The 27364-nt window shown below is 40.7% G+C and overlaps 1 protein-coding gene across 8 annotated transcripts in view; it reads left to right on the top strand.

The window, feature by feature from the left end:
• Positions 1–27364, top strand: part of FGGY (FGGY carbohydrate kinase domain containing) — a 416066-nt gene that overhangs the window by 156084 nt on the left and 232618 nt on the right. For all 8 annotated transcript variants that reach the window (XM_082418647.1, XM_082418641.1, XM_082418642.1 and 5 more), the window contains one exon: positions 8428–8543. In XM_082418647.1, coding sequence (XP_082274773.1) covers positions 8428–8543 — 116 coding nt within the window. The remainder of the gene's footprint in view (positions 1–8427; positions 8544–27364) is intronic.

The following is a 27364-nucleotide window of genomic DNA, read 5'->3' as shown; positions in this document are numbered from 1 at the left end:
TGTTTGGCCTGATGTGACCCAGCACTGGGACCTACCCTTCTCTTTGGTGGGGCTAATGGCGGACTCTCGGGGTGCTCACACCAAGGAGTACTTCCCAGAACTTCTGCTGCCAGTGTCCTTGTCCCTGTGGTGAGCCACAGCCACCCCCCACCTCTTTAGGAGACCCTCCAACATTAGCAGGTAGGTCTGGTTCAGTATCCTCTTGGGTCACTGCTCCTTCCCCTGGGTCCTCGTGTGCTCGCTGTTTTGTATGTACCCTCCAAGAGTGGAGTCTCCGTTTTCCCCTGTCTTGTCAAAGTCCTTCAATCAAATCCTGCTAGCCTTCAAACTCTGATTCTCTAGGAATTCCTCCTCCCATTGCCAGATCCCCAGTTTGGGAAGCCTGACGTGGGGCTCAGAAACTTCAGTCCTGTGGGTGGACTTCTGTGGTATAAGTGTTCTCCAGTTTGTGAGTCACCCACCCAGTGGTTATGGGATTTGATTTTATTGTGATTGCGCCCCTCCTACCATCTCACTGCATCTTCTCCTTTGTCTTTGGATGTGGGGTATCTTTTTTGGTGAGTTCCAGTGTCTTCCAGTCGATGAATGTTCATCAGTTAGTTGTGATTCCAGTGCTCTTGCAAGAGGAAGTGAGTGCATGTCCTTCTACTCTGCCATCTTGAACCAGTCCCCCAAATATTTTTTATTAGATGCTAACAGGGTCAATTTTATGTTGTGAGTGTCTGGATTTTATTGGCTTCCTTTAAGGATTGTTGAGCTACTTTGTGTGGGAGGCTATTAATGTACTTTGGGCTTAGTTTTATCCTTTGCAGACTTTTTTAAAAACTTTGTTAGTGCAGGTAGTGTAGTCACACTGCTAAGGCATGTGTCTTTTGGGGTCTCCACTGAATGTCTCAAGTGATCGGTGAGGATGTTCCACTCTTAATTGTAGTAACTCAGGTGACTCCTAGCTCTTCGTGAACTCAGAACTGTTCCGCTCATAGATTTCCAGTCACTCCTTCATCAGACCTCACGGAGTGTCAGTGTGCATATCTACATCTCAGTAGTCAGCAAAGAGTTCATGGGACACCTGTGCAAATTTTCAGGTCCCTCTTTCTGCATTGCTACCTCCTCTTAGGAAGTCTGTGCTTCCAGCTGCCTTAAATTCCCTGGATTCTGATCTCAGTCCCCTTAGATTATGACACTGCTGTGTTTTCCTTGGCATCCCTCTTTCTGCTTTGTGGTCTGGTGTGTGCTCCCAGGCAGAAAGCCAGCACCATCTTAGGGCTAACCCCATTGTTTCCTTCTCTCAGGGAATCACAGACCTGTGCTGCCGCTTGTTCAAGGTCTGAAAACAGTTGCTTCTTATGTTTACTTGGACTTTTCTAGTTATTTAAGGCAGGGGGGTAAAATCCAGTCTCTGTTACTCCATCATGTTTAGAAGCAGAAGCTTCTATTATTCCCACTTTAGTGAGTTTCTGTCTTGATGTGGCATTTAACTTCATCAAATATTTTCTATTCTTCAATATGAGTTGATCATTTTTCTCTCTCTAAATAAAATACTGTGGTAAAATACATCCATATATCTTCTGTTATTAAAACACTCTTGAATGTTGTTCTTGATTTATTTTTTTCCGCATTTTTATATTAAATTTGGTCATGTCTTATTTAGAATTTTTATGTTCTCATTCATAATGTGAGAGTGGCCTCTGATTTTTGTTTCTTGTCTCTGCTTGGTTTTTGTAACATAGCCTACCTTCATAATTAACTTGGGGAACATTCCTTTTTTTTCTAGATTCTGAAATATTTTGGAGTACTCTGTTCCTTGAACATTTGTTAGAACTTTCCAGTACAACCATCTGGGCTTGAAGTTTTATTTGAGCAGTGATTTTTAACTGCTGACTCAATTTCTTTAATGGTAATAAATTTATTAAGGTTTCCTGTGTTTTTGAGTTAGTTGTGATAAGTTCTGTTTTTCTAGTAAGCTGTCCATTTCATCTAAATTTTCAAGTTTACTAGCATAATGTTATTCATGTAATTCCTTTTTTTTTCCTGTTAATGTCTGCTTTATCTGTAGTTATAGCCCCCATTTTCATTCATGATATTTGTTATTTTTACCTTCTCTTCTTTTTTCTTCCTCAGTTTTTAACAGAGGCTTTTCTGTTTCATTTGTCTTTCTTAGAACCATGTTTTGGCTCTGTTGATTCCCTGAATTTTATCTTGCTGTTTTATGTCTTTCATCTGCTTTTATCTTTACTACTCCTTTTTGATCTTTCTTTCAGTTTAATCTATTACTGTTTTTCATAATTTCTTATGTTACCTGCTTAGGTTATTAATTTCAGACATCTTTCTTTTCCAGTAAAATATTTTAAACCTCTAAATTTCTTTGTGAAGTACCACTTTACCCATCTGGTCTCTGCTTGTATTGTAAAACATTCTTCCTTTCTCTCCCCCATATGAATATATAGAATTGAGTTTGTTGACTGCAGTGGTGTCTTTGAATTCTTCAGTAATTTTAGTAGTATTCTTCTGGTTTACCTGTTTCTTCAAATTCTCAAAGAATAATAAAATCTTTAAATAAATTGTCTCTCTTTTCAAGTGCCTTTTTTTTACTTCTAAGAGCTCTTACTTTATGTGTTTCACATTATGTTGTTCAGTTCATAAACTTAAATGAATGGTAATATTTTTCTTTGAGCATTTAGTCATTGGAGTCATCCTCTTTGTTTTGCTAATATTTTTGATCTTGTATTCTACTCGGATATTTATGTTGTCATATTTTTAAAAATTTGTATTTGCCATTTCTTTGCTGCCCTTTTTTTTTAAAAGAAAAAAGCAAAACTTCTTTATCACATTTTTAAAAACCTGTACTGTAAGCAAGGTATCCCTTAATTTTAACCCCAGTGTGATTATTATCTTTCAACCAGTTGTAGAATTCAGCTCATTCACATTTGTTGTAATAACTGAAATAATTGATTTTATTCTTTATATTTTATTTTTGTCTTCTGTTTATATTACATTACTTGCTCTCTCTTTTAATTGGTTTAGTTTGGTTTCACTGTTAATTTTCTCTTTATTACCTTTTTATTCCTTGTTAATTTGAGCATTCTACTAAGCTTTTTTTTTCCATTAGTGATTACCCTATCATTTCTTACAACCAACATTAAACTTATGTTCTGCCCACAGATACAAAGTCCTTTTCCTGCGTACCCCTTGTCCAATGTCTGACTTTGATGTTTTGCTTACTTAATATTTTCAGTTCCAGGCTATCATTAGATTTTCCTTCTAATATAGCATACCTGTTGTGTTTCAAGAAAACTTAATATTACAAATTCCTGTTTACATGATCATCATCTATTTAGATTTAAATATGTATGTACCCATATATACATGGGTATGTATATATATGTATGTACACACACTATGGAGAGAGAGAGAGAGAGAATATGAATTAATATCAGGGTTCACCACCACTGCTTCCTGTAGTCTTTGATTTCCTCTCTGTTGAGATAACTGCTCAGAAGCAGTTGTTTTTTGTTTATGTTCTTTCTCAAGTATTGTCCTCGGAGAACATATATGGGAAGTTTACTTTTGAATCCTTGCACGTTGAAAATCTTTTCCTTTCCTGACAGCTGAATAATATTTTTTCTGGATATAGGATTTTTGGATCATTTTTCTTAATGGTCTGTACATTTTTCCACTGTCTTCTACATTCCAGAGTTGTAGATGAGAATTCCTTAGCTAGGCTGAATCTCTTGCCTGTGTAAGTAACTTATTCTTTCTGTCTGGAAGCTTGTATAATTTTCTGTTTATGCTTGAACTTCAAGTATTTCCTGGATTCACTTCCTGGACTTAATGAGACTTTTCACTGCAGGCTCAAATCTTGCTTCAGCCAGTTTAAATAAATAAATAAATAAATAAAAACTAGTACTGTATTTGCTTAATTAGAACATCTCCTTCATCTTTTCTTTTTTACCTTTTCCTCTTCTTTAAAAATTCCGTCTGGAATTCTTGTTATTCTCATGTTAGGCTGCCAGATCTGCCCTCCAAGCCTCTTATTTATTCCCTCATTATTCTTTGGTGTCTTTGTTATAGATAGTAAGATATTTCGTTCACTTGGTCTTCCAGATCATTAATTCAATTTTTAACAGTGCCAGTGTTTTGTTTTGTTTTTTTAATTCTCCTACAGAAATTTTTAATAAAATTGAAAGTTAGTGGTTTTAATTCAGAGTCTTTCATGCTGCCTTCTGATTTCTCGTTGCTTTCATTATTGGTGTTCTCTTCCAATTGTTTTCATCATTTCTACCTCACTGAGACCTTCCTCTTAGAGGTGTTCTGTATGATCTTCTCTCTCAGGTAAACTAGTCCCCTAAGTTAGGTATTATTTTTGTTTTGCCTACTCCTTAGTTTATGTTCTTTCAACTCTCATATAGGCTATAGGCTTTTATAGTCTCTTTGACATTAACAAATCTGAAAGCTGTGAAAGATACAGCAGTTTCTGCCCTGGTGTTCTTGCTGGCAGGGAACAAATAGTGAGTGACCCTTTTCCCTGGGTGGACTCAGCTCTCCTTTCCTGCTGCCGATCTTTGAAACTATTCACCCTGCTAGTATAACCCCTGTCTTTCTTGGGCTCCTATCTTGAATTCTGATCCTACAAATCACTCCTCCCACCCATGCTCTCACACACGAGAATGTAGGTGCACGTAAACACACACACACACACACACCCACACAGGCTGATAGGTCAGCTTGCCTGAGGGTGAATAGCTATCCTGAGAGTGCAGGTTATTCACTAAAACACCTGAGGGAACGACAACAGTGGTCCTAATAGAAGCCTCAGAGGGAGGCAGGCCTTTTGTTCTGCTGCTGCTAGCTTGCCTTTACTTACTAACACGACAAAGTCCTGTACTTGCTCTCTCTCTGCTGGAGGTTTCTGGAGAACCTGTGGCCTCACATGTACTCTCTAAGTATTGCCAGTTGTGCTGCTCTCGTAGATCCATATTACCCAAGAGTTGATTTAAAGAGACCCAAATGGGAGGGACACTCATAGTGTCTGAATAACCCTGATGCAGGAGGGACTTACCAGAGGCATCTGCAGCTGTAAAACTTCCTGCCTCCTGGGTTTGGTCACCTTCACTCCAAGCCTACTCTCTGGCCACTTATTCTAACTTGCTGTGAGAACTGGACATCCCTGTCCTTGCCCTTATTGGGGGTGGGGAGGGGGAGTCTACCTGGAATAGCTTAGTTATGCTGTAAAGTGTTGAGCTGTTTAACTATTGCTCTGTTATAAACCACAACCAATGCTCCATAGTTCAACACAATAATCATTTATTTGACTCACAGGTAGCTCATTTAGGCTGTTCTCTGTGGGGTGGTTCTTCTGTTCTCAGCTGGACTCACTCCCTCCAGTCTTGGCTCCCTGGAGATGTGTGACCCAGGCTGGGCTTGGTGGTCATTGCTCTGCCCCACATACCTCTTATCCTCCTCCTGGGACCAACGGGCTAACCCTGAGTGATCTTCTCAGAAGTGCAAGAGAGCAAGCAGAAACACATAATGTATCTTGAAGCTTAGACTTGAAACTGGAAGGCAGTCACTTCTGCCTCATTATTTTGGCCAAATCCAGTCACATGACAGAATCCAAAGTCTAGAGGTAAGAAAGGCGGCCCTGCCCACAGTGTGGGGTTGGGAGGAGGAGGGTGTAGCACTACAAATTAAGTGGCAAAGTATGTGGGTACGTAGAGAGCGGAAGACTTGGGACCATGAACTCAACCTGCCTCAGCATTTAAGAACTGCAATGAAACATTTCCAAGTTATAATGCTACTTCAAAGGAGACAGCCATGAGGTTAGCTTGGAGGTAGTGAGGAAACTTGTGCAGAGGACACATTGGGACTGGACCATAAGAACAACATAGAGTTTTCCAAGTAGACAAGGTTCAGTGAAAGGAGCAAAAATCAGTCAAGACGGAAAGGGCGGAATAGAGGCACAGAAGTCTGCAAATGAATGGGGCATTTGGGGAGTGAAGAGTTGTCCTATGTGGATCGATCATTAGAAGCAATCCTTCCACACAGTCTTTTGTTTCATTGCATTGTTCTTTCCAGTGAGCTATCATAGCTTCTAAAAAGTTGGAATTTCAGGCATTGTGCCAGGAAGAGTTATCCTATTGTATACTCTTCAGAACATGCTGCATAGATGGCTGCTTTCTTTATACCTCAAAAAATTATTTTGCTTAAATAAGGTGAAGGGTTTAGCACATATGTATTGTTTCTACTGGGACTAGTGTTCCTTCAATATATTGGTGCCACTTAACTTAGCTCAATGTGTTCTGCCACATGTGCCACATGTGAAAAAAAATACTGATAAATAACATTTGTTTGCTTTCAAAAGACATTTAGGTTTCACAAAATGTGAGCTCTTCTGTGGAGCCCTCCCTGACACTTTCTCCCCCTTTCTCCCACCAGGTTCTCCTGCTAAAAGTTCTCATTTCTCTCTCTACTTTCTTCAGAACATTTTTGTTAGGATGTGATTTATTTTAGTGTGATTGTTTGATCACTGTCTCCTCAATTAAATTGTCAGCTTCTAGGAGAGCAGTAGACCAGGTCTTCTGCGTATAACTGGTTCCCCAGAGCCTAGCATAGTGCCAGGGTCATAGTGACTGAATACTAAATATTTGTTAAGTGAGTGAGTGAATGAGTGAATCAGTGTGAATGACTGAATGAGATAGGCCTAGACTATTGGCTCTATGAGATAGGTAGGTTTTGGTTTATCTGTAAAACTGCTAGAGTTCCCCAGGTTTATCACTTACCTGTGGTGAGGCAGACAGACCATATTCATTCTCTAGAGCTTCCATTCAATCAGTATTCATCATGGATTGACATATGGCTGAATGTGGACTAGGTACTGGTGATGTGGAGATCATTAGGGCTGGTTTTGCTCTGAAGGAGTTGCTGGTTTAGTGGCAGAGAAGGAAAGGGGCAAAGGCAATCATTGTGCTAAGTGTTAAGATACAGGTATGTCCACATTGAACTTGGAGAAGAGGCTTTGGACTCAGCTGGCCCTCCACTGGGGCTTTTTGAAAAGGGGCAGTCTGAACTGAGTCACGAAGGCTAATCAGCCGTTAGACACATAACAGGGAAGAACATTCTGGGCAGAATGAAGTAAAGGCTTCAAGGTACAGGGAAGTGAGCAATCAAGGCCACTATAGGATACTTCAAGTAGTTCAGTGTTGCAGAATGGAGAAAGCAAGGGTGGGGATGGCAAGTGAGGAAGCTGGAGGTCAGCATGGTCATGTCACAGAGGGTCGCTCAAGCCCAGCTAAGGACGGGACTTTTTCCTGAAGGTAGTGAGGAGCAATTGAAGGGTTTTAATCAAGGGTTGGTGTCATCAGATTTCACCTTATGAAGTTTGCTCTGGACACAAGGGAGAACAGATTGGAAGGCATGGGACTCTTGGGAAGAAGATATATAAAGAAGCAGTTAATTATACAGTGTGATAAGGTCTGTGTTAGATTTGGTTCCTGCTCTGTGATCTCAGAGGAGGAGCATCTAAACTAGAACTGGGGTCTCAGTCTAGGCTAAAGGAAGTGTTTCAAGTTATCAGGGTGAAGAAGCTGGGAAGAATTTTCCAGGCACCTAGAAGTAGGGCAGAGGCACAGAAGTGTTCGAGAATGTGACCTTTTCAGAGTGCTGCAAAGGATTCTTTATTGCTGGAGTGTAGAATACTAAGAGGAAATTGATGAGAAATGAAGCTGGAGAGTAAAACGCCATCCAGAAGCACGTCTTCCTCCTGTTAAATATTGCGTTAGACTGCAGTTATCACATCTATACCAAGAACTTTTTTTTTTTAACTTTTTTATCGTAGAGAATTTTGAACATGTACAAAATAGAGAAGTATAGCGAACACCCATTTAGCCGTCCTCAGCCCTACAGCCGTCAACCCGTGGCCGGTTCTGTTCCATCCGCAACACCATTCACTTCCCCTTCACTTGCTCTTTTAAAGCAGATCCCAGATAATATATCATTTTATACATCAGTGTTTCAGTATGTATCATTTAGCTAAGAAGTCTTTTTCAAAACATAACCACAATTATCAGTTTCATACCTAACACTTAATAATAATGCTCCGTATCATCAAGTAGCTAGTCATTGTTGTAATTTCTGTTTATCTCACAAATGTCATGTAAATATGAATATAGATATAAATACAAATATTTACATACACTGTTTGATCCAGACCTAAGTAAAGGGCTGGGCCCCTTTTGAAAGGGAAAGAAGATGCTCTCAGTCATTAACAGGTGTCAGTGGGGACTTTTGATTTAAACAGGGATGAGTAATTACCTACTTCAATTTATTCTACTTTTTCAATACTATTGCAGATATCTGGACGAGCATTAGGCAAAATATAAAGGAAGCCAGGCTCATATTATTGGTTCTACCTCTCTCCCATTTTCTTAGGTCTCTCTGCTCCCTGGTGTGCAAATGGACATACTCTGCAGAGAAAGGCTGGGATGACAGTTTCTGGAAGATGGTTGGTTTGGAAGACTTGGTTGCAGATAATTACAGCAAAATAGGTAAAAAAATAATTTTTTCTGATTATGTGTATGTACACTTGAATATATTGGTGTTTATTTTTCATTTGTCTTTGTCTGAATTAAAATATAGGAACACAGCCCTGTTTTTCCAAGAGAAGCGAGTAAGTTGTGATGGGTAGGCCATGACTAGTAGGCCCTTGTATTGGGGCTTATGGGAACTGAGTTATGAAAAGCTGCCTTGAAATGTAGACTCTTAGACGTGGGGCTAGACTGAGGAAGATATTTGCATGGAGCAACTGGGAATAGCATAATCAAAGGGATGTGTGTGGATTGTCTCCAGTCAGACCTAGGAAAATGTCTTGTGATTTAGGTTCAAGGAACCAGGCAAGGCCATACAGAAAAAAATAATTGAAGAGGTCAAAGTTGGAAGGATCAGGAGCAAGACATAAACTGGAACGTGAGCCAGTGGTTCCTGACTAAAGCCGTAGGGTCCCTGACTTCCAGTTTTATGTGACACTAACTGGGTAGTAAAGGTGTGGATGATTGGTAGGAATTTACCTGGTAAAAGAATTCAGATACTAGGTACATATAATGGTAGCTGATATGTTAAAGTTTCAGGTTTACACGTTCATGTCACAGAAAGATGTTTATTTCTTATCGTTACTACCTACGATTCTAGTAAGCTGTCATCAGGTAGGCAATTATACCTAATAAAGAGAAGTACTTCTGTATTGTTTAGTTTGCTGGCTAGGAGGTTGTAACGAGACAATTTATAAGTACTGCGGATTAAACAGGATGGCAGAGTATTTCCCTTTTATGTAGTAGAATAGAGGTAAGTGATTATCAGGCAGCGCTGCCATTCTCATAACATGTCCTCCAACTTTGGGTCCAGATTAGCCACTTCATTTCTCATCAGTTCCCAGCCAGTTAGTGGGAAGAATAAAAAGGACCAGAAGAATCCATCCACATTCCTTGGAGGAAGCATAACATGGAAATGGGCCACATCATTTCTGATCACATCCTATTGATCGGCACTTGTTTTTTTTTTTTTTTTTTTTTAACATCTTCATTGGAGTATAATTGCTTTACAGTGGTGTGTTAGTTTCTGCTGTATAACGAAGTGAATCAGCTATACATATACATACATCCCCATATCTCCTCCCTCTTGCGTCTCCCTCCCACCTTCCCTGTCCCACCGCTCTAGGTGGGCACAAAGCACCGAGCTGATCTCCCTGTGCTATGTGGCTGCTTCCCACTAGCTATCTATTTTACATTTGGTAGTGTATATATTTGACCGGCACTTGTTAACGAGGCCTCATTAGGCTGCAGGGGTGGCTGGGAAATGTGGTAATTGGCCAGGCAGTCAGGTGACCATTCGTGTGACTGGCCAGAAGTTGAGAGCTGTGCTATAAAATATGGGTGAACAACTAGTAGTGTCTGCCATAGTTTCAACCCCCCTTGAAAACCGAGTCACTTAGTAGGTCATTTCAGTCCAACCTTTCTCTGGTGGAGTCCTCATGACTACTCTCTGAGATTGCAAGAATATAAGAGTAGAAATATGAAAGATCCAAGTAGCATCGATACTGCTATGGTGTGGACAGCATAGCTCAGTTGTCCATGGTCTGTTCAACTACTAATAGCTAAATCTGGGGTAAAGAACAGAGCCAGGGTAGTATGCAGAAAGAACCCTTCTGGACTTTCTGTGGCTCGACTGAAACCGTCATAGGATCTGAGCTGGTAGAGAAGGGGAGGAGCTTGGGACCAGGGGAAGGGAGGAAGAAAGCAAAGCAGCAATCATTAGTCATCAGCTGCATTCTAAGTCCTTTGGTCGGTGATTTGGTAGGTGATTAATTTATTTATCTCATTTGGCCCTCACAAACCTATTTGTCTAGCTTTTCCATTTTACAGATGGGAAAACTGAGATTCAGTTCTTTTGTCTACTGTTTAGTTGTAGGGTCAATAGTAGGACTAGGGTCTCTGACTCTACACCTTTCTACCAAAGCAGACTTCCTCCTTGGGATATCTGAGACCTGAGGGAACTGATGTGGCTGTATGGCTGGCCTCTAGCAGGATTAAGCAGAAGTCCAATATTAGCACCCAAAGCCAGTTTGAGCTTGACTGGAACAAACATCCATAGTCCACACCTAGACAGGAGTCAGAGTGTGATGGGCTCTCGGCTGATGAGTGGATATAACTTCACAGGGTATAAAAACTATTAACACTTTAAGTCATATGGTGGTTAGTTTTAAAATTCTGGGTATTCAGACCATCTGGAGCCAGCAACTGAGATAGCAACTGGGGAATAGGGTCAGTCTTTTTATTCTGGGGGCTGAGGGAGCCAACCAGAGGATGGCGGGTCAGGACTCCAGCCAGCCAGACTGGGGTTTTGGACAGTGCCTCAGGTCCAGCAGGGGAAATGGGCAGCCAGACAGCAAAGTGATACTCAACCAAAAGCTTCTGGAGGACAGGGACTGTATCTGCCGTACCCTTGAGTATCTTGGCATAGAAGATGTTGGTAAATATCTACTGACAGAATGTGTTTGACTTGAGCACAATTGTTTGAATTGAGACGGATTGGAAAGAGTTAAGAGAAAACGGTGGCAAAGAGATATCCCAGGTGTCTTTGTTTGCTCTGGCTGCCATAACAGCATACTATAGACTGAGAGACTTAAACAACAGAAATTTATTTCTCACGGTTCTGGAGGCTGGGAAGTCCAAGGTCAAGGTGCCAACAAGGTAGTTTAATTCTGAGGCCTCCTCTTGGCTTGTTGGCAGCTGTGTCTTGCTGTATGTTCATGTGATCTCTCCTTTGTGTGTGTGCAGAGAGAGAGCTCTCTGGTGTCTCTTCTTATAAGGACACTAAACCTATCAGATCAGGACCCCACCCTTTTGGCCTCATTTAACCTTAATTACTTCCTTGTTGACTCTTATATCCAAATACAGTCACATTGGGGGTTAGAGCTTCAACATAGGAATCTTGGGGACACAATTTAGCCCACAACCCCAAGGTACTAGTGCAGTGGTCATTAGAGCTAAGGCAGGGCCACTAAGTCCTGAGTCCCCAGTCTGGTGTTCTGGAGGCTCCCCATGAGCTCCCTGCCTTGAAGAAGAAGCATCAGGACTGAGTACTAGGGGAGGGACTCTTGTCCTTTAATTGAGGGGTGCAGGCAAGTTGGGTCTAAAACACTGAACTGGGAGCAAGGGTAGTTTTAGTTTTAGCACCGATGGTATGAACTTAGACAAGTCTCATAATGCTGTGTATCTTTATAGTCTTGCCTATGAAAGATATAGTTAATGTAGAATGAAAACTAATAGTTTACTGTTTCTGAGACATGATACTATTGCATTACAACCAGTATCCTTTTAAATTTTCAAAACAGCGTAACAGAGTTATTTTTATTTATCCTGTTCTACAGCTGAAGAAACCAAGGTTCAGAAAGGGGAAGGGTGTCTAACCTATGGTTGCACAGTTTGCAAATGGTAGAAGCAGAATTCAAGCCTATGTTTGGAGGATTCCAAATCCTGCTCTAATCATTTCGCTGTATTGACTTCCAAATAATGTTCATTGTGTGTCTATAGTAGGCAACAAATAAACGCTAATCCTCCTTCCCCTTCTATATTTCAAGCACATTTCTGTGTGCTTTCACATACCTTGTTGCATGTAATTCTTAAAACCAGTGACAAAAGTACTGTTATCTTGTTTACAGATGAGAATCAGAGATATAAGTAACTTTCTATAACCACATGCAGAACCAATAAATGATGTCAGGATTGAAACCCTCCCTGTGGGAGGCCCTAGAAGGAGCTAATATTTTACTGGAACACAAATTTCAACTTCAATTGCTTCATTGTTTAAGTGATTTTTAAAATTTATATGTCCACCCTTTCCCTCAAATTTAGTTGTTTGTTCCTGAGTATTCCCATGGTGTGTTGAACGCAGATTTATTATAGTACACATTGATTACCTGTTTACATGTCTTGATTCTACTATAGACTATGAGCTCCTTGACCTGTGGATTTTCACTTATTTACATTTGTATTCTGGCCCCAGCACAAGACATGGCACATTTTAGCAGCTAAATTACTCTTTGATTAATAAGTGGATAAATGAATGACTGGGGTGGCTGGTACTCGGATGTCCACACTTTTTGCTTTTAAAAGCTCTAGTGATGTTTACTGATTTTAGCAGTTACCTTAGGTGACTTGGGTTCAAGTTCAACTCTGATTTTCTGATTATTTTCATCTTTTTGTGCTCCCCTCCCCTCCAACAGAAGACCCATGTTTAATTAGTATATTAGCTCTGCTAATAGAGCAATACCTACAGGAAATATTCATTAAAAGTCCATAATGCTAATCTGGCAGAAAATTTCCAGAATAATTTTATTAGATTTTGCCTGTTAAGTTAATGGATTTTTAATGGATGTCCTAAGGAGCCATATCATTAACCAGAATATTACCATACATGAATTAAAACTTACCCAGTCATCAAAATTAATTGTATGATGTTTCCTTTGATTTTCATTTCTGGTGACTTGAACTTGTAGTTTCAGTCTGAACCAGAAGTGGAGGATGTTAAAGAGGATATGAATTCTCAGTTGGGACTTTCAGAAACTCCTCTGGAAGCTACCTCCAGGCAGTCGTAGCAATTCTTGGAACTATGAGAAATGGATCTCGGAAGCCTCCCTATGAAGTGTTAAACATTTCCAGTGGACTCACTGTCCATCAAATGTGGACACTACAGTGCAAAACCTTTTAACAGATTTGAACAGCACATCATGGATTTGAGCGTTAATATAATTACCATAATTTGCTCCATGTGGAGCTTTTAGCCAAGTCTTTACCAGCCTTCCTGGGCTCATGCAGTAAATAAATGCTTTCCCTGAAAACTGAACACCTCAGCAACTGATAGTCTTATGGAGGGACATTTTTGAAATAAATTATTTATGAAGTGTAAGTTAAGGATCAAATGCAATATTTATATGGTGCATTTCAAGGACAGGGGAGGAAATTTACAATGTTTTAAGTAACTACTTGCAAGTTTCCAAAGATAAAATGTTACTACCTAATGCCTTCCTCAAGGAGGTATTTGGATGGTTTGGTTTGGGAACATTATACAAAGTAAAAGAAAAAAATAGTTTTGTGAATCAAAAGAATATAGTAGACATTTCTTTTTTTTTTTTAACATCTTTATTGGAGTATAATTGCTTTACAGTGGTGTGTTAGTTTCTGCTTTATAACAAACTGCATCAGCTATACATATACGTATATCCCCATGTCTCCTCCCTCTTGTGTCTCCCTCCCACCCTCCCTATCCCACCCCTCTAGGTGGTCACAAAGCACCGAGCTGATCTCCCTGTGCTATGCGGCTGCTTCCCACTAGCTATCTGTTTTACCTTTGGTAGTGTGTATATGTCCATGCCACTCTCTCACTTCGTTGCAGCTTACCCTTGACATTTCTTGACAATTAAAACTATACTAGTTGATTTCTTCTTCAGAATTGATGGAGAAAACCCAAACCAGTATTTTGTAGGGAATTATATACCCATAGTCCAATTAAATGATCTGTGTCAATAGATTTTGACCTTCAGTTCTCTGTGAATCATTCCCTGGTTACCTGTCTAATCCTAAACATGTATCAAAAGCAAACAAGAAGAAAGAGATCAGCAGGGAGGAAGGACCCTTAGGAAGAGAAGCAACATCCCACCTGTTCTAATTGATTATCCAGGCTCTCTTTCAGCAGGTTCCATTGCTTTTTCACTTCCTGGGAAAAGTGCTTCATTGTATTATTGGGGCAGGCCACTTTATGCATGTGTACAGCATGGCTGAATTATAGAGTGACTATCTGCATTACAGAAAGAGCCTTGTTACATAAAAAAGTACAGTGCGTTAGCTTATAGATCATTCGTTTTGTGGGGTCAGGGAAGCCAAGCAATGCAGGAACTTAAAGTTCAAGTAGAAGGAGTTACTAACTGTTAAATGAGAGGCAGAAATGATGATGAAGCCGATGTAAAGGGGACCATTCCTTAAGGGGAGGGAGACTGCAGTTTTTCACTGGGTTTCTCTCCCTTTATAAGACCACGTTTTAGACGTCAGACACTGTGGGCCCTTCACCTGGCACATGGTACATACTGATGAAGTATTTGTTGAATATATGTTTGAATGAAGGATTTGATTAAATAATCCCCCCTTTGGCTTTGATTATTCCTAATAGTTAATGGACCCTATAACTTCTTTTGAATTAAATGATACTACTAGGTGATAGACCGTGTTTTTGTTTCATAAATTCAGTGTTCACAGTCCTTTTTTCACTAACCTGTTCACCACTTAAGAAGGGCTCCTGTGGAAGACACCCTCCCCCACCCCCACCCCCGAATGAGAGCTCATTTCTACAACAAGTCTCTCAGAGATTTTCCGGACAGGAAATATTATAGACTCCTTCACAAAAAGACCCCAAATAACTGAAACAACTTATTTTAGGAAGATTGGGAATATCGCTTTTCCATAGAGTAAAATAAACCCTGCAGTTAACTGAAGCTGAATCTTAGATATTTTTGTCCTGTAGGCTTAAAATTATAGCTAAAGAATCTTGACTAATGACGTGTATGTGTTTGGGACATAGATATGCCAGTACTCACCACTGTCCTGCTCCAGAGTCCAGCCAGTTGAGAACATTTCACAGAGACACCTGAAGCAAAGCATGATATTGACTTTGGTTAGACTGAATTAAAGAGCAGGGGGCGGGATCCTACCCTTTTTTCTGAACCTTGGGACCTGCATGGCACTGACTTGATCCATTCATTGGCAGGCCAAGGAGCTGAGACAAAGAGACAAGACATCTGGCTGGGCTTGCTTCGGCACTTGATCTGCTGAATTTAAACTCAAACTCCAAGAGCTCACTGGCCCTCAAGTGGTTTAAATCCAAAGAGCCCACAGGTTGTTCAAGAAGATAGACACATGCCAAGCCTGTACTGACCCCATTTCAAGGCTGTTGCTCCACTTCCACATGGCCCCGTAGATGTTGGTTTTTTCCAGAGTCTCATGGATCAGCTAAACGATTCCTCCTTCCCAGGCTGGAAAAAGTAAAGAGTATAGAAGCAGGAGATGGGAGTGTTTATACTAGGGCTACTCCATCCTTGGGGAAAGAAGAGGAAATCCCCTTGTGGAAACATGCCCAAGGGGTTTTCACCAGCAGTATTTATCAGGACCAGTGTTGGGAGCCTGAGTCCAACAATGTCATCCATAGTTGTGGAGATTATAAAATCCTCTTAAGCTATGGATACTCAGTGTTCTGAATTTGCCCAATAGAACTGGACATGTTTACAAGGATTTATCCATTCATTCCTTAGAATGTGAAACTTGTTTTTCATTTAGAGTTTTGCTGAACTGCTGCACCATCTTGGTATCACAAGATGCCAGTGCTGTTTTAAGTAATTTACATTGGGAGGTCTGGAGACACCTTTGGCCACAGGTAATCGCAGCATTTTCCAGGCTCTGTTGGGGCCAGTTGTACGACCTCTTCCTTGTCCTGAAGGAGGCCATCCCGTGGGTGCTCTGGACTGGGCTTTGCCCTTGACCTTGAGCCTTTGATCTTACCCTGTCTACTCTTAACATCCTTCTCATTCCTGCCCAAGTGGCAGAACACAGTCTTTCTAGTACTTGAGGCAAGAATATATCCTCTGATATATATATATCAGAGGATATATATATAATATATATATTTCTCTGAGTATCGTACTGTCTTACTTTACCCTTTAAAATTAAACTTCTGCCTGATGGAGAATGACCTAGAGTTCTTCCTGTCAGTTAGTGACCTATCCAATCATGCATCCATCCCTCCAACCATACTACTGAGTGCCTCCTATGTGCTAGGTGCTGGTCTAAGTTCCGGAGAAACAAAAATGAATTCATCATGGTCCATCCCCTTGAGGATCTCATGTCTATGGGGGTGAAGGGTGGAGATAATTGAATTAATAATCTCAGTGTTTTTTGTGTTTTTCAATAATCTAGAGATGTCCAAATTACTTGGGTAAGCAGAGCATGAAGTCACTAATAACTAGAGGCTGTATCAAAGAAGTCTTTGCATGAGCTAGCATTTGAGACGTGTCTGAAAAAATATAAGTAGTAGTTTACCAAGCAAAGAGGGGAAATGATTTGTGAGGAAGAAGAAACAGCATAGGCAGAGGCATGGAGGCATGGAAGAGTGTGAGTGTCTGTGAATGGTTGAGTGTGGCTAGAGCAGTGGACCTGGGATGGGGTGGGGATGAGTGGCGGAGGATGGGATAGGAGAGGGGCCTGGGTTTAATTTCCAGTGGGACTTCTATCCTTCCTTGAAGCTGGGGCCACTGGTAAGAGACTCAGCGTCACAAGATTGGCTTCATTGCTCTCAAGAGATGGTTCTAATTACTATCCTGTCAATGCTGTAAATAAAAGTGAAGGCAGTTTTAGGAGTTTTGTAGCTCCTATGAAGATGAGAAAGAGTGTGTGTGTGTGTGTGTGTGTGTGTGTGTGTGTGTGTGTGTGTGTTTCCCAAGCCCATTTCTTTCCTTTAATCACTTACAGTACCCATTACGTACCTTCCTTTCCATCAAGATTTGTTGGGAAGCTGAAATGACATATCAGATCAGAGGACAATGTCTACAAAGCCTGTAGACATGTTAGCTGTTATCATTTTTGAGTGTACCTTGGCACTGGAGGACAACAGTCTTCACTCCCTGTATACTCTATGTTTCCTACCAGTGGGCCTCAAAGAAGTACCTGTGCTCCCCACTCTTCACCACCCTTAGATTCCCAGAAGTACTATTTCAGCTGCTGGCCCTTCCAGGAATAGCCCTGCAGAGCCAGAAGGGCAAGGGAACAGTGATGACCACATCATGTTGGAAGGTGATGGCTTTCAGAGGTTTTGCTGTATACAAGGTTTCATGGAACTGTGCCTCCTTTCAGTATGGCATCTGGAAGATAATTGGGAGCCTCCCAAAAGTGAGGTCAACCTCCAGCTTCTCTTCCTACCACTGGACAGCCAGTGAATACCGGAGCCAAAAGGGATCATGGAGATTTTGCTCTAATACCCTCATTTTATAGATGAAGAACCAAGACTCAGGGAGGCAGGGTTAATTTCTTTGGTCTTGCGGCATCTTAGTGACAAAACTGAGATCAGAAACGAGGTCTTCCAACTCCCAGTCCTGTTGCACTACTCCTGTCGCACTACTACTATTTTTTCAACCAGTTTTGGTCATTTAGCCAATCTGGATACTGTCACTTGAAAGGGACTAAGCACTAGGAGAATGTCACTGAGGGAAAGACTTAGGTGAATTCACCCAACCCGTTGTCCAGTCTTCAACCTTGAACATGAAGGAACTGAACTTTGCCCAAGCAGCTGGAAATGGTTGCATCTTGGACTATATCAAGCAAGCTTTTTAGGGACTGATGTAGATAAAGTAAAATAATTAAGTAATATATTATCCATTGCCTATTTTAATAGTTAAGGGTTTGGTCACCAGAGTCAGACATTCCTGAGTTCAGTTCTGGCTCTGTCATATGTATTGTTGGATGTGGTACTTGATTCTTCTGAGCCTTAATTGGTATATTTTGAAGATTAAAGAAAACATTGCAGGTAATGTTCCTAACACATACAGAATCTTCAGAAAATGTTACTTCTTAGTATCTTAACAACTTTCTGTTTTCCTGAACACAAACTCCTCTCTAAGTTATAGGTCATGTATGCCAAGGCCAGTTCCCCTTGAGTAATCCCATGTAATTATTACCAACTTCTTCTGACTTTGGGGAATGTCTTTTTCTGAGCTCCACCTTTGTATTCACACAACTTTTTTTCCAAGTTGGATATAATAAAACTAATCAGATGTCTGCTTCTAAATCATAATCTGTTTCTAAATCATAATCACATTCTTAACTCTTTAAGAGGTTACCTTGGTCTGAATTACAGGTTTCCCTAAATTCTTCAGTCCCCAAACTGGCAATCTTTAGTTTTTTCCCATGAACAAAAGAGCACATATCCACAGGCAAATAAAAAAAAATACAGGATGCATTGGTGATAATTAACTGGGAAACTCAGTGACTAATGTTCCTACAATGCTTTACAACTTTAGAAGAGTTTTTCTTTTCATGTACTATCACATTTATATTTCCCATCAAATTCGAAAAATAGGTTTTAACACAGATTTACATTTAGGGGAACCAAAAATCATGAGCTTTAAAGTCAGAAAGACCAAGGATTATATACCAGATTACCTATTGTCTGTATAACCTTGGATGAATCACTAAACCTCTCTGAGACTGGATTTCTTCATCTATGAAACAGGTATAGGAATACCTACCTTGCATCGTCCTTATGAAGCAGTGTATATATATATATATATATATATATATATATATATATATATATATATATATATATAATATGAAGTGTCTGACTTCTGGTAAGACCCCAGTAAACAGTAACTAAATTAACCAACAAAAGAAGATTCAGTACTCTATATCATAGTGGAGCTAACATTGGGCTCCCCTAATGCCAAATCCTATGAATAACTAAAAAGGATTTATGATCATTTTATTCGAAGGAAGGAAAACAAAGAAGGTTGGGCTAATGAGGTGCAAAGACAAGGTCATATTAATGACTGAGTAAAAAAAAGAGAGGAAAGACTCTTATTTTCCTTCTTTGCTCTTGTTCATCAACTTAACAGTACTAGGCATCGTGCTGCATGCTGGAGAATAATGGTGAACCAAAGCCAGCAGGGTTCCTGCCTTCCTAGAGTGTTTAGTCTAGTGGAGAGAGCATTAATCAACCCAGAACAAAATTGCGACTGAGATAAATGCTACAAAGAATGGGGAAAGGGGGCTTCAAGGGTATAAATATAAGAAGGGGTATGAACTTGTCAGAGAAACTAAGAAATGTTTGAGGAGGTGATGCTGAAAATAGGTTGATATGCATTAACTCTGTGAAGAGGGGTGGGAACAGTGCTTGAAGCAGAGGAAACAGCATTTGAATGACTCTGTGGCAAGAGGGGGCACGGTGAAATGAGGCTAGTGTGGCCAGAGCTGAGAAAGTTGGAAGCAAGCAGGATGCAAGAGGATGCTGAAATCATTATCCCAGAGAACTAGCTTCATTCAGACCAAGCGTGGCTGAAAGAAAACAAAACCTAAGAACAGTATTTTGACTATCTCAGTCAATTTTGTACATTCATGCCTAATCAGGCATCCACAGTGAAGAAAATAAATTGTAGATATGATCTTGGAGCCCCTGAGAATAAGATTGAATTGCTACTTAGAGGTAGGAAATGGTCATATGTTATCCCAATTTTCCAAAAGTTTGGTCCCTCAAAACTATTGACCTGTGTCCTTCATATTAATGATATAAGATATCTTGGTTTTGATTATTAAGCCTATAATTGTGAAAGAAGATGTCATCAGGAGGTAGCCTGGGTTCACTATGAATAAGTCCTGCTATCCTAACCTTAGGTGTTGCCTGTTCTTGAAATTCTTTTCTCAGTAACACTCCCTGTCTGGGTGGTTGGTGCATAGACCAAGCTCCAGTAGCACCTGGTGCTTCCATCTTGTCTGTCTGCTTTTATATCCTCTTGTAGACTCTCTGTGTTTTAAGACTCTTTGTCTCCTCTTTGTGTCCCAGCATTACCACTAAATGAATGTTTGATAGAGGCATAGATGGATAGGGAGATTGAGATCCAACACAGAACTCTTGATTTGCCCACACAGCCCAGCCGCACAATGTGCTGCTCCTTCGGGCATCTCCATCTCAGTAAAAGGAACCACAGTTCTCCCAATTGGTCAGGGCCCAAACCTAGAAGTCATTCTTGATGCTTCTTTTTCTCTCACACCTTACATTCAGTTCATCAACAAGTCCTTTTTGCTTTGCTCCGAAAGAAACCCGGAATTAGGCTATTCCTACCCCTTTCCACTGTTACCCTCCCAGTTCAAGGTACTTTCATCTCTTGCTGGGTTAGTGCACCAGCCTCTTCATTGGTTTTCTTGGTTATGTTCTTCCCTCTGATAATCCGTTTTCTACTTGGCAGCCAGAATATTATTTTTAAAATGTAAATCAGATCATGTTACTCTCCTGCCTAAATTCTTCCAGGGGCTTTTCATTACAATTGGAAAAAAAAATCTAAATCCCTTGCCATGTTATACAAAGTCCTATGTGATATTTCTCACCCTCTGTCTCTTTTTTATTGCTTACCATGCCCCCATGTAGTCACCATCCAACCACAGTGACCTTCTTTCTGTCCTCAAACATTTCTAGTGTATGTTGCCTTTGCATTATCTCTGCCCTCTGTCTGGCTCGGCCCTTCTCAAAATATTCACATGGCTATCTCTTTAGGTCTCAGCTCAAATGTCATTAGAGAAGAGCCTTCCCTTCCTACCTGCCCTAACATCCCCACCCCCTGCTCTAGCCGTATTCTGTTTCTCTGTTGTGTTTTCTTCTTAGCACTTGTCACTATCTGAAATTACCTTATTATTATATTTATTTATCTGTTTATTGACAGAACAGCTGCTCATTAAATATTATTTAATAAATAAATGATTTAATTAGAATTTTGAGAGCACAATAGATCAATAAAATGGCATAGAAGAGAAGTATCCTGCATGCTACATATTTTTGAGAATTTTTAAAGTTTTCTCATAATGAAAGTAGAGACATTTGAAATGAATATGTTCAAGAATTGATCCCAAAATGGCTGAGAAATTATCTCAAAGACTGTAAAGGGCCAAATCTCAACCTATTTGTGAGTTCCTGGTATGAAACGCGGCATTGCATTTTAAGTTGCCCTTGTCAATATTTTCAATCAACAACTTAGATGAATACATAGAAGACTTGATGAATAAATATGTAAATGATACAAAACAAGGAACCGTAATTAATACATTGAATAACATAATCCAAAAATTATTTTGAATGTCAGCAGACTAGAAGGTAGTCTAAACTTAACAAGGTGAATTTTTACCAAGGATTTATAGTCATGTCTTTTCATTAGAAAATACAAGGAAGGAATGACAGAAGATATGAATAGACGTTTCTCCAAAAAGACATGCAGATGGCCAGCAGGTACATGAATAGATGCTCAACATCTCTAATCATCAGGGAAATGCAAATCAAAACCACAATAAGGTATCACCTCACACTCTTGAATGGCTATTATCAAAAGCACAATAAATAAGTGTTGGCAAGGATATGGAGAGAAGAGAACATTTATGACTGTTGATAGGAATGTGAATTGGTACAGCCACAGTGGAAAACATTATGAAGGTTCCTCAAAAAATTAAAAACAAAACTACCACAAGATGCAACAATTCCACTTCTGGATATTTATCTGAAGAAAATGAAAACACTAACTTTAAAAGGTATATGTGCCCCGGTGTTCATTGCAGCATTATTTACAGTATCCAAGATATTGAAGCAACCTAAGTGCCCATCGAAAGATGAATGGGTAAAGATGATGTGGAATGTATATACAATGGGATATTATTCATGGTTGCCAGAGGCCGGGGGTGATGGATGTTAACTAGACTTACGGCGATGACCATTTCACAGTATCTACAAATATTAAATCATTGTGCTGTACACCTAAAACTAATAGTTATATGTCAATTATGCTGCAATAAAAAAAATACAAGGAAGGAAAAAAATGGTGCATATGTAAACTCAGTAGTAACCTAGATTTCTTAGAGAATACTTGGTTGCTAAGGAGTAATGAACCAAGTAAATATTTGTTGAGTACTTATTATGTACCAGCCACTTTTAGATGCTTCATAACTATTAACTTATTTAATCCCCTTAACCAGTCTAGGTAGGTACTATTATACTTATTTTACTGATGAGTAAACTAAGGCCCAGAGAAGTAAGTTGCTCAAAGTCACACAGTAAGTAATGGAGCCAGAGACAGGTCTTCTCTAGAGCCTGCACATCTGACCACAAGGCTGCAGAGCCTCCTGGGGCTGAGCTGCACTAATACAGCTGCACTATTCAGATCAGGATAGGAAGAGCCACTTCTCGTCGGATTAGATCTGAAATCCTGTGTCCCATTCTAGGCCTCACATTTATAAAGGCCACTGACAAAATAATTAGTTTATCTGCAGGAAAATGACCCAGATAGAAAAAGATAATTTAGACCCAGTGAATGCAAGAAACAGTTGAAGAGTCTGGGGTTGTCTGACTTAATGAAATCACCTGCCCAAAGTCAAAATATTAGTAAATCATGGAGCTAGATCCTAATCCAGATCTGCTGGACACCAAAGCCCCTTCTCATTGCTGACTCAAGGAGATGCCTCAAGAAGATCACAAAAGACGGCTGCCATCTCAGAGGTTCCTTCTTCCCTTTCTCTGAAATAGCCTAGGGGAAGGAGGCCTAAGGATGTGGCTCCCAGATGAATAGAACTATCTCGGCTCCTCTGAAATTCCAGAAGAACAAGTGAACAATATGACAGCTTACAAAGCAGCATGTGTTTTAATTACATTAAAATGTACAGTTCAGTTTTGGATTTTTTCCCCCATTTTCTGAAAGTTATTAGCTTCTAGATCCTGGTTGGACACCTGAGCTCATGCCATGATTGTCATCCCTTTAGAGGACATTTAGTTCAATGTTCTTGAAAGGCAGCCATTTCCAGTGGTTGCCCTTCTCCATCGCATGTAGCACGTCAGCTGCTGCCTCTCCTGCTTAGCTTCTCTTGGTCACGCAGTGGATGGGTGACGACCTTGGCCTCTGAGGTGGTCCTTACCTCTAGGAAGTAAGGAGACCTTGGCCTCTGCTTTGCCCTTTACCCCAGTTCTGTAGAGTTTTGATGGTGAGATACCCATGCATGACCTTTTCAGTTTCCCAGCACGGCCTAACCTTTCTGAGAATCCACATCAGAAGGCTGCTGTGGTCAGGTTGGCAAGTCACCGGTTGACTAATGGCCTTCTCCAAGGTTTGCTGGCAGATACCACGTTGCCGTGAACTCTATTGATCCCAGAAGTTTGCCTGCTGCTCAGACAGCCTCTGCGGGCAGGAGGCAGCCCTGTCACCCATCTGTTTTCGTGGCGAGGAGAATGAAGATGATCTCTTTGCGGTATCGTAAAACCTAGAAAGACATTAAAAATTCCGTTAAATTTTCATACCCTTTTAGCTGTTGAAATGTACAATCTATTAGGAGGGGAAAAAAAACCTCCTGCAATTTTATTTTCCCCGCTGCCCTTACTTCAGAGGCTACTTAAGGGACCAGGTAATGATTTTACGATGTTTATTAATACTTCATGTTCTTCCCTTCCCGCAATCTTTTCTACCAAGGACTATGCATTTGTCTTTAAATTGAAAGCACAGAAGCTGCCAGGGGATCTTTAAGATACAGAGCTTTTGCAATATCATATGTTGTCCTGTTATGGACATTGTATGTAGATATCTGTTGTCTCAGAGATGCTGGGTGGGTGGGGGACATTTATTTTTAAAATGCACTATCAGGGAATGGAAAGAACATGGGTTTGGGAGCCATACGTATATGAGTTTGAATCTTGGCCCTGCCATTCCCTGGCTGTGTGACTAGTATGAAGCAAGTAACTGAACCTGAGTTCACCCACCTGCCACATTGAAGAAGTAATTCCTGAATAATATCTGGTCATTAGAATGACCTCATACAGAGACCTCATAATGCAGGCCTCACAGAAAAAATCTTGTCTGATCTGAGTACTCAAATTATTTTTAGTTTCTCTTAGTTTTTCTGAATAATTATTTTTATTTTCTCATGGGCATCCTATTGAGTCACTGGCAAGATATTCCTCACCCCTTTAGCTGCTTGAGAATTTAAAGCAAAATTGAGACTCCTTTTTAGTGGATTTTAAAGCCATTGTTATATATGTTTAGGCCCATCTCAATTCATTTTGTTCCTATCTTTGGCTTTATTTAATCTTTAATTAATCTTTATTTAATCTTTAATCCCACTCCCCTTGTTCTGTCTTTGCCTACTAGTTATAAGCTCTCTCAACTATTTTCTAAGACAAAATAGTATATAGAAAAAACTCTGGAACATAGTAAGTACTCAGTAGATATCTGGTAAATGAATGGATGTAGAAGTGTTAGAAAATGCATGAAGAAAGGCTTCTGAGGAGAGTTAAAACAAAGGAAAGAAAGTTGAGGTCATGAGTCCTGCCTCTGAGATATCTAAATGAAGACAAGGAGTAGGCAGTTGGGTCTATGCTGAGACGAGAGATATGGTTAGAAATAGAGATTTGGAAGTCATCAGCCTAGGTGATATTTGAAGCTCCTGATATGTGTCAGAGACTCTAGCAGAAGAAGACAAATGGATCTGGGGGAAAGGAAGTGCAACACTTAAAGGCCAGGTAGAGGAGGATGTGCCTGCAGAGGAGGCTAAAGAGTAATGAACAGGGAGCTAATCAGACCGGGAGACATGAGAATGGGAGGGAACAGTCTCCGGGGAGGTTGAGAGAGGAAATGAGATTAGGACTCAAAACTATCCATTTGATAAAGTGACTTTATTATACTAGTGGGGGCAGGTGATAAGGGTTGAGAAATGATGATTAGTACAACAGCTACAACTAACATTGACCGGATGCCAGACACTGTGCCACGTGCTTAATATGGATTATTATACTGCAGCCTGTAGTCATCTTATACCTCCCCCCACCTTTTACAGAAGAGGTAAATTGAGTCCAATGAAATTAATCACCCAGAGTCACACAGCTGGCTAGTGTGGATTCAAGCCACATGTCAGACATGTAGTCAGATATGTAGTCTGAGATGGCAGACTCAGAATAATAGCTGAGAAGACAGAGCCAGCAAGTGTAGACAATTCTTTTTTTTTAATTTATTTTAATTTATTTATTTATTTATTGTTGGCTGTGTTGGGTCTTCGTTGCTGTGTGCGGGCTTTCTCTAGTTCCGGCGAGCGGGGGCTACTCTTCATTGCCGCACGTGGACTTCTTATTGCAGTGGCTTCTCTTGTTGCGGAGCGCTGTCTCTAGTAATTGTGGCTCGCGGGCTCTAGGGCACAGGCTCAGTAGCTGTGGCACACGGGCTTAGTTGCTCCGCGGCATGTGGGATCTTCCTGGACCAGAGCTCGAACCCATGTCCCCTGCATTGGCAGGCAGATTCTTAACCACTGTGCCACCAGGGAAGTCCCCTAGACAATTCTTAAGAAATTTGGTTGGAAGGGAAAGAAAGAGAAATGGGGGCAGTTGCTAGAGGAGGAATAGCTGAAAGTGGATGGAGTTTTCTGTTGCTTGGTTGGTTGAAGATGGCAGAGGTTTGCTTGAGCAGGTCTACTTGCTGATGGGAAGGTTCCGGTAGTGAGTGATAGGTTGAGGATACCAGAGAGAGACGGGAGAATGGGCACTGTAAGGTCCCAGGGAAGGCAGGAGGCAATGGCTTCTAGACAGGAGCAGGGATATAGCCCTTCTACTGTAATAGACAGGAAGAAGATGGGGAGACCCGGGGGAGTGTAGGCTCAGAATGGGAAGTTGACGGAGCTCCCTTCAGGTGACTTCTGTTTTCTCTGTGAAGCTGGAGATGAGATGATCATCTGTGAGTGTGGTAGAGAAGTGGGGGAGTCAGAAGTTTGAGAAGAGTGGAACAGGTTTAAATAGAGAATGTGGGAGCAAGATGATTAGAGAAAACCTGGAGGATGGATGAATGGTACTGAGAGCCTGGGTGAGGGGTGGTCATGAATTTATTATTAATCTGCCCTGTTGTGTAATTTTCTCCAGCAGCACTCAGCATTCTGGTTGCAAGCACAGAGGGCAGGATTGTTCATTTGTTGTTTTGTTAATCTTAGTGAAGAGTAGCACCACCCATCCAGTTCTGCAAGCCCTTGACACCTCTTTTTCCTGGATTCCCCATATCTACTCAGTTACTAAGTGCTGTCAGTTTCATCCTCCAAACATCTCTAATTCATGCCCTCTCCACCAAGTTTATATTCCTGTAATCTCCCATCTGGGCTATTCAACAGGCTTCTAGCACTTCTCACTGAGTGGAAACTTGCTTTCTTCAACCCATTCTGCATACTGCAGCCAGCATGAACATTTTATAATGAAAATGTAATCCTGTGACTTCCCAGTGTAAACCTTCCCAAGTCTTCCCAGTGCTTTTGGGGCACAAAACAGAAGTTCCACCATGGCCTTCCCTTCTGGCACCATTCTCCCCTCTGATGTCTGTCTTCTGGTCCACTGCCCTTCTTGCAGTCCTCTGCGCATCACACCCTTTTCCTCACCACCGAGCCTCCTCTTATGGTCTTACTGTCTTGCCTCTAGTGTCAAGTCCATGTTCTAGGCAGACGAGGAGCAGGACCAAGGGCAAAATTGTGCATGTTCAATGAGTCTGATTCCATTTTAGAATGTTCTCTTTGACAACTCACCAGCCACTTCTGCTTACATCTCATTATTACACAAATACGACTATCTGCAAGGGAAGCTGAAAAAAGGTAAGTTTTTCACTTGGTTGCATGGCAGCCTCCAATAAAATCAGAGTTGTGTTATTGAGAAAGAAGGGAAGGATGTGTGGCTAGGTAGGCAACTCTTAGTCTCTGCCATAGATGAGAAAGTGTTTTCCAGGTGAAGGGTTTAATGAAGGGTATTGCTGATAGAAGTGAGAGCATACATAAAGGTTCAGAGCTGAGTAATAGGGTGTGTACAGGGAAGAAATTGCTGGAACGTTGAGTTAGAGGCCAGAAAAGGGGAGGGATGAAACTGGAAAAGTAAGCAGGGACCAAAGTATAATGGCCTTTCTATGCACAATGAGTTACTTAAGCTTTATCCTATATCTTCATGTTCTCAAAATGGTATCTTGTACCCCAAATGACGTCAAGCAAGATGGTCCATTGAGTATGGAAAGAAATTTAGAATTTCT

This window comes from Balaenoptera physalus, assembly GCF_965194825.1.
Source record: "Balaenoptera physalus genome assembly, chromosome: 1".
Lineage (NCBI taxonomy): Eukaryota > Metazoa > Chordata > Mammalia > Artiodactyla > Balaenopteridae > Balaenoptera > Balaenoptera physalus.
This window is presented reverse-complemented; position numbering and strand designations above follow the sequence as displayed.